At 38.8% G+C, this 12,512-nt stretch overlaps 1 protein-coding gene across 2 annotated transcripts in view; it reads left to right on the top strand.

The window, feature by feature from the left end:
- Nucleotides 1-12,512, top strand: part of KCNH1 (potassium voltage-gated channel subfamily H member 1) — a 179,478-nt gene that overhangs the window by 85,586 nt on the left and 81,380 nt on the right. For both annotated transcript variants that reach the window (XR_015283679.1, XM_086878508.1), the window contains exon 9: nt 2,528-2,780. Coding sequence is in view for 1 of the 2 variants with exons in the window: in XM_086878508.1 (XP_086734634.1) it covers nt 2,528-2,780 (253 nt within the window). In the remaining variant the exon portion in view is untranslated. The remainder of the gene's footprint in view (nt 1-2,527; nt 2,781-12,512) is intronic.

The raw sequence follows: 12,512 nt of genomic DNA, 5'->3' as shown, positions 1-12,512 counted from the left end.
AGAAGCTGTTCTGCATGTTTTCTCACAATCTGTCTTTGTGTGGGGTTGTGATTTGAAGTAGGTGCATTTGGTGAAGGTGGAGAGACATCTGAGGATACATAGTGTAATGAGTGCTGTTTTTTTCATTCAGCCCCCATTACAAACTCCTGTCATCATTTTAAAAAAACAACAAGAAAAAGATGCTGTGTAAAACATGTTTGTTTCGTTTTCTGTTTTTAAGCTTATCTTCAATGTACATTCTTGACTTCCTTTGATAAGGAGAGAAATGCTTTAAGGGTCTATTTTGAGACAGCAGATAAACCAAACCCAGCACAACAATACCCAGTGTAGCCTTTGAGAATTATCTTAACAAACAGGAGAAAAGTCTCCAATTGTCAGGACAGCAAAGAGCTTAATACGGTGCTGGTTTCAAACACTGGTGTGTTCATAGCTGAGCTGCCACTGGCCGTGACTGCTAAACCAAGAGCTCAGCTTTCATCTGCACAGCAAAAGCTATGCTTGGCTGTGCCAATCCATAAACTCCCAGGTCTGAGCTCTGTAGTTTTGATGCCTGTGCATAACTTCTGGGATGTCATGAATAAAACATGTATTGCTCGTGAGACAGAACAGTGGTAGTCGCTGTCCTCTGAAGCAGCTCCCTGCAGATGGAGCAGAGACTTAAGTGTGAACTGAGCACAGAACTGGTCCTATCACTGTTTTGTAGGCCAAATTTGTCAGTTCAGTGTTAACTGCAGATGTGCTAAGTTACAAGTCTGGAAGATGCCAGTACAATGAAATTTAACCAATAGCTACTGAAAGATTCTAAAATTGATCCATGAAGAAGATATATTTCTTACCTCCTGGACGAATGAAAGTCTCCTCCCATTTATCTGTAGCTCTCAAATGTCTTTAATCCCTTTCATTTTTGTGAAGTGAAACAAAAAAGTTGGAGACAACTTCTTTAAATGGAGAGTGGAAGATTAGTTAACTTCCTCTAAGAAGTCTTTTTTTATCCGAAAGGTTTTTGGATAATAGCATCATTTTAAATATTCTCTTGTATATTTAGGGGTTTTTGCTACTATTTCTATTGCGACATTGTTGCTATATGATATTCAGGTAACTGAAAAGTGTGTGTGTAATTCCAGTAGTAAAATTTGGCAAGAATATGCCACCAGGGAATATTTTCATTGCCAGAGTAAATGAGATAATGGAAATGACAGATATGGCTGCTGCCTGTGTTTCCTGTTAAATGCTGGTCTTGTTGCCCCAGCCCACTTCTGTGAGCCTGGGAAACTGAGAACTGGCAGGTTTGGCAGCTCTGCTGTACAGGGCAGCCAAGAAAAATCATTCATGAGTGCCCTACACCTAAGCACTATAGAAATACATCTCTTTTTAGAAGTAATATCTGTAATAAAATGTCTGTTTGGAGGTGGACCAAAGATGATGATATTGGTGGTGGAGTTATTTGTCTTTAGAGTACCAGGCATGATATCTGGAACCAGTGCCATGCACAGAATTATGAGTTTGGTTCTCTGCTCAGATCTTGCAGAGAGCCCCATTTCAAAGTGTAGACGTAGCCCTAGTGCTTCCTGTGTTACCTTTGCTTTTCAGGAGTATTTGCAGTGAGACAGTCTTCTCTTTCCACCTAGGAAAATGTGTGGGAGTAACTCTGAAGATCAACCAGAGTGTTCCTTAATTGGATAGAGTAGTTATTACTAAGAAAACAGTTAAAAAAAACCCCAAAACAAGCAGACTGAGAGTACTCAATGTTTTTCTCAAACAATAGGTCCTGGATGTGCTTCATCAAGGGTTTTGTGATCCCCAAACCCTGTTCATATTACTTCTTTCCACTTTTAATCTGTACACGCAGCAGTGATTTTGTATTCTTTCCACTCGGCTGTCTGTATTATATTAAAACCCTTCAGAAATGGCCCTGGCTGGTACCCGCTGTGCTGAGCATCAGCTCGTGTTCTCTTAGGAGCACACATCATGAATTGCCGTGAGGAACATTGCATTTGGAAGATCAAAAGCTGCCCAAAACAGCATCATACCTTAAAATCCCTTTCCTGCACAAACAAAAAACTTGATAGTGTCATTGAGGGGTAAATTTGAATACTTGCAATTCTCAAAGTTATGAGTTAATTAAAGTTTAAATAATTTTAGTCATTAAAGCATATAACTTGTGCAGGCTTTTCACGGAATCTGCCTATGAAAAAAGTGACCTACCCTCTAGAAACAATTCTTCAGGAAGATTTTCTTCAATGCTTTCTGTACTGCTGTGCTCTAAGTTTTATTGTCTTAAAAACCTGAGGCCTTCTGGTGATTCAATATCCAGCAGAGCATGTTGCTGAGATGAAAACAGTGTTTTCCGTGAGGTGTTATAAAGTAGACTAAGTTAGTATTGTGGCTTATGTGGATAAATAATATAAAACTAAACATACACTCTGAGATTAGAAATTTTATAGGAAGGAGGAAAGTAGTTCTTAAACCTTGAGTGGTAAACTAGCCATAGCATTTGCAGGAACTGATTGCCTGATTTCCCTGTCAGGTTTTGCAGATTTGCCCTAAGGACATGAGAGCAGATATCTGCGTGCATCTGAACCGCAAGGTGTTCAAGGAGCACCCTGCCTTCAGGCTGGCCAGCGATGGGTGCCTCCGGGCGCTCGCCATGGAATTCCAGACGGTGCACTGTGCTCCAGGAGACCTGATCTACCACGCTGGGGAGAGCGTCGACAGCCTTTGCTTCGTGGTCTCGGGCTCCCTGGAAGTAATCCAGGATGATGAAGTCGTTGCTATATTAGGTGAGTTTCAGAGCTGGTAGTATGCATAAATACAAATATGTGCAGGAATTTATAGCCTCTTCTAATCATTCTTTAAAAAAGCTTCAGTTAAGTTGGTTTTGCCACAGCCTGGAGAGGTTTAAAGTGCAACCGTATAATATCCAGATTACTTCGACCTGTTTCATCTGGTCAATGGAAACTACTTTTGCATGGGGTCCTGGTCATTCTTGGGATTTTCCCTCTCTTGACACATCCCTTTTAATTAGAAATTCCATTTAGAACTTCAGAAAACTTATTTTTTGAGGCTTCCCTGCCTCACTCACACCCCCCCATAATAATCTGCTTTTGCTGGAATTTTTCCAGTTCAATTTATTTAAGATGTCAGGTTGAAATAATATTTATCTATAATGTCAAAATAATTTGAAACATTTAGAGCCGATTTGTGTTAACTTGGAATGGCAGCTTTGGGTTGGAGGCATTGAAAAGAAACTGATAGGGGTGTGAACAGCATTCTGAGGCAGAGCTAACAGAAAGGAGTGGGATAATCCAATAGATGTAGATGAATCATGGGGTGGCTGGAGCATTGAGGAGGTGATACTTATCATTTGATTCTGTCAAGCCCTTTTGTGATAAGGTAAATTCTCATGGTGGCTTAATCCTGTAACTGTCACTCATAGCAGCCTAGAAAAAGAGAATAAATCATCTTGGTAATCCTACTTTTTTCTGAACACATATACTCAACTCTCCTAAGATGAATGTCTGCTGAAAAATGAGGGGGTTAATAAATACCCTGAGGTCATTTTTCTCTACTTTTGAACAGGATTGCATGTATAGCATAGGGTAAATTTAGAGTTGTGGGGAATCAAGTTGATAATACTTTGTGCCAAGCAAGAAGCTAGAAAGGTGAGAAGCTGGAGGATAACTGATTCTCTATTGCTCTGGAATCAGCCATGCTGCTCAGTGCTATATGGTATTTGTAACTTCTGCTTGTCTGTGCTGCACATCAAGAACTTGCTACCTTTTGCCATGTTGAACTCTCATCAATTAACATGACAAATGCAGAACACAAACTAAAACCCCTCCGTTTGTGTGTCTTCATGGCACCACCTGGGTTCATCATGAGAAGAAAACTTCAAAACATTTTGCTGCTCTATTTGAGTATAGGTAAAAATCACTGAGATCAAATTTCTTTAAAATGTTCTTTAAAGATACCAATTTTCTCCTCATCTTTACTTGTAACTCCTGCATTTTATCATAACACTCGCTTTAGAAAACCCTCAGCCAAGATTGCTCAAGAAATCAGTGTTAAGGAAACCTAACTCCTAATCTCTGCTGCTGCAGAGTGATAGCTACAGATAAATGAGGCTGTTCCCTGGGTATCTGGATGAATAGAGGTATTTTGTTGCTGCTCTTCTCCTGGGATGTAACTATTGATCCTCCTCCCTCCACAGCTTTTCATTTTCTTCTTTTTCTTTCTTTTTCCTTTTTAAATTTGGAGTCAGTTCCCTGGCTCTCACTAAAGTTGGTGAGTTTTATTCACATTCTCTTTGTGAATATTTTAAGAGGAGAGGAAAGTAAAATTAAGTGGCATCTGTTTGGGATTCTGTGAGATTTCATTTTGGATGTGCATCAATGTTTGTATTTCAGTTTCTGTACTAAGGAATCCCTTTCCTTCCACAAATGTGTGTACCTTCCCCCCCCAGGCTGTAAAGACTTCTGCTGAAGGTTTCTCTATCCTGAAAAGAAATTATGTATTTAACTAAGTTTTTCGCTATTCTAAATCAGTTGAACTTATTTTTCCTTCAGCATTGTGCAATTTAATCACCACAAAACTGAAGGATGTGCCAGGAGATGGGTCAGGTTTTCCTCTCTAACAGCTTTGTACTCTCAGTTTTCTTTTCTGTAGAAAAGAGTGCTTTGGGATGGGGATTTTGGTTGTTTTTGTTTTTAAATTTCATAGTTAGCTAAACTTGCCAAGTTCTTGATGAACCTATACCAGAGAAAACAAGGTACTACAAGGTGGGGAAAAAAGTGCATTGTACAAGACACATGATTTTTGCTGATTACTCAGCCAGGACAACCTATGCCATAAATTTTGTTTACCATTCCCAACCAATCATAGCTATGAACATCAGGCATGTAACAGCAAATCATGTGAGGAATTCCACAGGGTAATTTTAGCTGACAGGTACGTTACAGAGACTGTAATCTTCTTTCAGGCATTCTGGAAATGAAAACAAAAAAATAAGTGCACAAATTATGCAAGGTGAATTATTTGTTCAGCTCTGGCTGTCACGTAACAAAGCAGCCTTTGCAGCTTGCAATGTAGCCTGTATCTTCCTTACAATGGAGAAATGAATTGTAACTCTGAATCAGTCTGTGGGACCGCTGTGCAGCGCTGCATAAACCAAAGGCAAAATGCACTTAGTCCTTAAAGGATCCAATTCATAGGAAACATTTTCAAGTTCTGAAATCATTTAATCTTGCAGACTGGTGTATAAGAGTGCATTGTGTACACTTGCATAATATCCTTCCAAATCAGTTCCATGTAATACCCCAGAGACAGGTATAGTCTCAGTTCAGGCTTATGTTCTTAGAACAAAGCACTGACTTTGATTGACTTGGATTAATGAGAGTACTGAGGTGGAAGAAATTGCACATAGGCCAGCAGTGAAAAAAGGTACATTTTTTTGTGTATCCCCTAAGATTCCCTTTCCCATTAATATAAATCAAGACACAAACACAAAAATCTGCAAATGTGGAAAAAAAAAACCCCAAACCTTTGTATGTTTTAATAAAAATTTAAAGAATTGCTGCACTTTGTATGAAGTTTGATTTGTTGGGATGAAAGATACATATTTTGAATTCTATGCAAAATCTGTGCTAAAATACAGAAATTACTGATGTTCATGTGACGCAATCTTTGGATTTGGTGTGTCAAAGAAACAAAAACACAGAAAATGACCTCTTAGCCAGGCAATTGATTTGTTTGTGATTCATTCCAATACAAATGAGTCAGAAAAAGAAGACTTAGCAAGAAAAGCCACTCTATTACAATGTTTTCTATGTTAATGTGTAAGTTTGAGAGTGGGATTATGTAGAAGGGAAGTTTGGCTGGTGGGAAGCTGCCTGGATGAGACACAATTCTGCTTTTGGTAGTTTGCTGTTCTTCCACTGACACTGCTGTTACTGCGTAGGATGAAGTGCTGACGTACACTCAGCACTTTGAGGAAGACTGAGACAAATCACACAGTCCTTGCCCTGAAGAGAACTGAGCGAAGCACAGGTCATGCAGGACTTCCATTAAGAGAATGTTTTCAACTTGGCTTTGCTTTTAATGTTTCTAAGCCCTCCCACTTGGCCTGATGCTGCTTTATCCACCTGAGACTCACAGTATCTCTTTGAACTCTTACTTAAAGGCTTAGCCATTTATCCCAATGTGGTTAGAAAAAATGTGAGGGCTTGTTTCCTCTGTTAAAAACAATCAAGTGTTTATGTGCACTTTGTTTGGCAGCTCTAGTTTTCTCTGTTTTGGAGCAGATCTTTCAGGCTGAGAGACTGACCATCTGAAAACCTGACTTTACTGCAGGTCTTTGAAAAGTTAAAACCTGCTCGTGCTCCAGAGATTGGCTACATTTTAATTTATCAAATAACTTTCTTAAAATATTCCTCCTGAATTAACTGTCTTCCAGGCACAGACTGCAAGGTCTGACTGTAGCTTTCTTTGGAATATGCAGGGCGAAAGGCACTTCACTGCCCTCCAGCCATTTAGTCTGAACCTTTTAAATCTCTCCTCACCATTGCTTGAAGAAATGTTAGTTTCTGTGCTATGTCTCCAATTGTTTGTGTGATTTGATAATTTAATGAAAATTACAGAAAATAATGTCACAGCAGCAAAAATAAGTTTTTGTAGGTATTTTCTGGAAATGCATGGAAGGGCTAGTTAGGGGACCTTGTTAGTACCCAAGTTGGTTCAAAGTCTTTCTGCCTGAAGTTGGGGTAATTTTTTACATTTAGGAAAACATTCCAGTAAAAAATTAGAGAGAGAAAGGAGAAGACTCTTGAAAACTACAGTGACAAACTTTTTTTTCCTAGAATTCAGAGGGGAAGCAGTGTCTTGTAATTTAATTTTCAGACTGCTGCAAAATTTGTCAGTTAATGGCTCCTAGAGGGCCAGACTAAGCAGCAGATCTTTACCTTTATGAGATGTTCAAAGCTGCAGAAATTGTCTTGATAGTTCCTGCAAGGGGGCCATATGTGTGTGTGTGTGTGTAAGGTAAGATGGGAGGTTAGTTTTGTGGACTTGATTAGAGACAGGGAGCTTTAAGCTTTTATCTAACAACTAAAAACCAAAGCTCTGGGAAAAAAAAAAAAAAAAAAAAAAAAAAAAAAAAAAAAAAGCCCTGGTCTTCAGAACTGAGCACTGGTTGCGAAAAATAGCATTAACTAGAAGATTTAGTTACAAAGAAAAATCCAACACCCTCCTACCAAACAGTTTATCCCAAGTTTTACATTCTGCATTTATGTTCTTGCTATCTTTATTTGAGCTAAAAAATTTCAGAAGAACTTTTTCTTGACTGTTGGTTTAGCATCACAGAATATCCTGAGTTGGAAGGGACCTGTGAGAGTTGTTAAGTCCAACTCCTGACTCCACAAAGGGCAGGTAAAGTGAATGAGACAGGAAGGGAAGTCAAGGCAGGAATTTATTGTGAGTAAGGAATACAGTTGCTCTCCAACAGGTCAGTTTGTTGTTGCTATACCTTTTGGGGCTATCAAAGCTGAAAGACAATAACAGAACGGAGATACCATGTAGGTATGCAAGTGTACAGTAACACAATGTCTAGAATGGGATTTTTTGGGAGAGGGGCTGGGAGTGTGCAAAGGATGCACATAGACTGGCATTAAAGATCACATGGGAGCTGAGGAAGTGAAATTTGCATGACCCTGAAATACAGATTTTTTTAATAGTTATTTACAAAGCTACAAAGTTGGCAAGATTGGAGACTGTGGTTTTAGCATGATGTTGTAGGGGACCTTGGTGTGCCATGTTTTGTTTCAGCAGGATATTAAATGCTCCATTTGCTTTGTGTGGAGAAATTCCTGCTGATTTAATTTGATCTAATTGCAGTCTTAAAGAAATGTTATAAGAATAATTGTTTGTTTTCTTTACAATTGCTTTAGCTTACTCATTTAGCCCTAAGCACTTCATTCAGATCTAGACACCAGAGGATTGATTCAGATTTTGGTAGGACAGATTTACATCCAGACAGGACAGTGCCAACTGCAAGGGCAACTGTGCCACCGGGAGGGTCTATTTTAGAGGAGGGACAATAGCAGTGCAGAAATACTGCCTGTGTTAGACCCTCCCCATGGAAAACGTTACAACTTCCACACAGGCATGTGAAAACTGCTTCTCAGCAGACTTGAAGATGGCAGATAGGTTAATTGAGTCCAGGCTGCTATCCTTAGACTGTCCCTAGTACCTGAGCTAACTTAGATTTCCCTGAGCAAACTGCTCTGTGTACCACCCCATTTTCAAAAATTAGTTCTGTTATTTTAGAGCCTTATTTCTTTTATTTAATTCCAAACCTCTGAAGAAGACCCTTACTTCTCTGCTTCATTTTTCACCTGAATTTCAAATGTAGGTGCACCTTTCTGTGTTAAAAATGCCAAGCTCCTGAGCTCTCAGGCCTAAGAAATGGTTGCAGAATTATGGATGACATTAAGAGTTTCCCGACAGTACCTACAAACATCACAGCATTGTTTGTGCTATTGAATAAGACTGAAACATGACCAGTGGTGCTTTGACAAAGGAATGATTGAAATTAAAATCCATCTTTATCCTCAGTTGTTCCATTGTGCTTTTTCTATTTATAGTTGAAAGGTGGGGGTTGTTTAGATTGATTTATATAGGCAGCTTGGACAAGTTGCAGATTTCTGTGAAGTGATTAAATAAACATCAACTGAAGGAAAAATTTTCAGTCTGATTTGCTCAATAAGTGTCCAGGCACACTTAGCAAAAGCATTACAGATGCAAATCCAGCTAAACTTTTTTAAAGGCCACAGCATAAAGAGGTCTACATTAATATAAGATTTTAATTTCATGGTGGATGCATGAACAGCACTAAAACTCTTACTGAGAAGTATGGATTTATCCCACGTGGTGGTTTCAGAGAGAGAGTATTCTTTATTCCTGTCCTCCAGACATCAGGGGTGGGTTGATATCAGGACGTGCCATTTTTGAGACTTTTTGTTTGTTCTGTGTCTAATTTCTGACAGACATTAAAAACATGAATTGCCAAAGCTACTGTCCACTGATGTTTGTAGATGGTTTAAGACTGTGCAGGGTATTGGAAAAACGTATTTTTAACACATTTGATGACTTGCTGGAGTAACTGAGGAGGAGGAGTATTCCCTGAGAGGCCTCAGTAGGGAACTTTTGGGCACATTTCATGTTTTATTGCTGTGAATTTATACAACTTTGCATAATGTGCTCTTAAATAGTCCAACAGCACTGCATGTGGAAGAAGTCCCTCTTGGAAGCTGGCAGTGTGTGGCAGGACCCTGGCAGCTGAAACTGAGATCTGGTGGGGGGATGAGGCTGTCTGTTCCAGCATGTCCCTTGATATCTCAGGATATCTGTGTTGGGAAGGCTTGCACATCGTATTTGTGTGCAAACTGCAACAAGAGGTGAGAAGAGGTAGAAATTATAACTTAGCAAAGGAAGTCAGCTTTCTATAATGACCCTGATTTCTGGCAGATGAACCACTGAACTAATTTTCTTATTTTTTTGTGCACGGGTTTTTTTCTGTTTCAGAATTTTGGAGGAGGAAGAATAATTATTTTTTCACTGAAGAAACAGGTTGAAAAATAATTTAAAATCTTTTCATGAAACACTTGTCTTTCTTTGTTTTCTCCAAATTTCAAATTAATACTTTTTTTCAGGAATCTTTCTGTAACATGGTTAAATTCATACTGAAGGAGTTACTAGAAATACTAACTTCAATGAAATACAAGATAGATTCAAATTTTGTGAGGTTTTCAAAGTATTTACTTTCTATGTTTCAGAACACAAAACTTAGTGTTTAAACTCTTGTGAATCCTTTCTGTCTGAAATAAAATAATAAAATTTTGGAGCTTTAATGTATATTTCAAGCAATATCTAGAATATGAAGCCTGTCCCTAAGCAATCAGGAAAGTAACTCGGAGGATAATGCAATTTGAGCCTCTTATATAGGTTTTTTTTGTATTGTTATCAGAGAGCTAGCACTGCCCATGCAATGAAAACACAGATTGAGCTTTGTTTTTCCTGTTACTTAACCAGTGCAAATACATTCAGATATATTCATTACTCCAGTTACCTAAGCTACTCCATATCCTCTGAGTTTGTACAAACTGGCCACATATTTATAACATTTTTATAGTAACCATTAAAATGCAAATAAGGATAAATGATGCAGATTCTGTAAAGCCTCCTGGCTTTTTTTTTTTGTGAATAAACCTGGTAGAGCCCAGCTGATGTTTAAAACTCTTCATCACAGTACGTCAAGTAGTGAAATATAATCCATGCTGTATTCTGAGAGACAAATAAACACCTTAATTATAGCAACAATAATAGAAAATTTAGCTGTAACTAAATCATCTTGTTGCTACTCATCTCTAAAACAAATGTTTTTATTTTGTCTGTACAGTAATGTGTTTCAACAGAGAAAATTGATGCAGTTGTGTAGTAAACTGTCTGCAAAATGTTGCCAGGCTGTGGTTTACAACATGAACAGATACACTGTGTTTCTATTTGTGCACCAGGCAAATCACTGAAAGAGCAACTTCAGTTTGTTATCTCCTTAACACTTACTTTGATATCTGTGGCAAAGATACTCAGGCTTTGTGGAGGTCTAATTAGAGGAAAAAAGTAGTTAAAACCTCCAGTTAATGAAAAATAGTGTATTCTCTGCAGTGCAGTTGGTTGTTCGCTTTTCATTATGTGTCTGTTTGCACTTGAGAAATTTTGAGAAAATCCAAAGCAGCAAACCACTTCCATGCATCATCTCTTTCCAGCTGTACTGTGTTGGAGAACCAAATTAAGGCTATTCAATGGCTGTCAAGTTGTGCAGTTTATCTGTAGGACAGATACTGAATACTCCACCTCAATGCCAAATGGTAGCTCTGGTTTTTTCTGGCTGACAGTTGTTGTTGCATTAATGCACCAAGAGGAAAAAATATTTTTGCTCTAGTGTCTTAACTTTCCTTGAATCTTTCTCCTCTCTGTAAAGTGGGAAAGTTTAAATTTCATGCCTTACTTAGATTTGGAGGAAATGAGGGAAGAGAGGAGAAGGGAAACATTTTCAGTTGAAGCCAAATAATCATTTGATGATTACAGAGGGAGTTCGACCCTGGGAAATCTGTGTGTTTGCTTTTATAGCAGTTGGTGTCTCCCACTGCTTGGAGGTAGAGAGCAGATCCTGAGGGTGCAGGCCAATGTGAGGGCTCCAGGGAGCTGTGCTGGGAAAGTCCGTGTGGCAGCCACTGTGGATCACCACAGATAACTGTATTTACTAAACTCCTGATTGCCAAGATATGCTTAGTGCTGCATTTCCAGTGAGGTGAGCAATGTTTGGTCATTCACTGCTCAAATATGAGCAATGTTTGGTCATTCTGTCTGATCTTTGGATCTGCTGACACTGTGTTCAGTGTTCAAACATGTAGATGAAGGCAAATTGGGAGGGGACGTAACCTAGATCCTGCTATTGGCTGCTGTAACAGCCATTACTATTGTGTTGAGAATGATTCAAACATGAATATTTTGTCTGATATACTTGAGAATCCATGGATTCATGTGAATGCCTTCAAAATCTATACTGATTTTGAAGACCTGCAACACGTGAATCCATAGCACCATCTTCTCCCCCAGCTATTACACCAGAACCGCACCAGAACCCAACAGTGGATGAGTAGGTTATCAGCCAAACACATATTCCACATGAGTCATATTCTTTTGGAGTAGAATGGAATATCTTCTGTCTGAGAGAAGAGCTCTTTGATCTTTCCTCTTGTAAGAGTGAAAAGGCCAAGGGTTGTTGTGGTATCAAGGCAGTCACTTGTAATGTGAGAGTGTGGTTCTTTCCCCAGAATCAGCAGAACACCTGACTAAGCTGCAATAATCAGATCTTCATCACCAGTGCAGCTTTCGGGAGACAGAGTGGATGAGGCTTGACCTTATGCCTGACTCAGGCTGAACTGGCAGTGGTAACAGAGAAATCATCTTTTCACTTATAAGATGAACAGCAAATTTGATGTGGAGATGAAATTGGGAAAGAAATATGGAAACAGACGGTTTTATAAAACATTCCTTCACAGTTAAAATATATCAGGGTTTGGAGACTTGTTATTATAATTAAAACAAATAAGGAAATATAAAAGGCAGGAAACTCTTTGGCTTTCCTATGCATGCTGAGCTGATAGTGGAAAAGGTCTTCGGCCCACAAATCCAGCAGGGAATATAAATGATTGATGGTAAAAGCTTAGATCATCCACTTTAAGTGTGATTGACAGATAATGTTCCTGGCAAACATCTGGAATTCAGCAAGATGGGAATGAGAAATGCAAAGTACTGACAAACAAATGGGCCCTCTGCATTTCTCTAGCTTTTTAATCTTTCTTCAGAGGTAAGGTGAAATAGATAAAACCTGGAGTTATAATAAGACAGAGGCTTTTGGCTCAAGTTCTCTAATGCAGCCCTTGGACTTTGCCAAC

This window comes from Cyanistes caeruleus, chromosome 2, assembly GCF_971803275.1.
Source record: "Cyanistes caeruleus chromosome 2, bCyaCae1.hap1.1, whole genome shotgun sequence".
In the NCBI taxonomy this organism is placed as follows: Eukaryota; Metazoa; Chordata; class Aves; order Passeriformes; family Paridae; genus Cyanistes; species Cyanistes caeruleus.
Note: the sequence above shows the minus strand (reverse complement) of the source record. Positions and strands in the feature narration are given on the sequence as shown.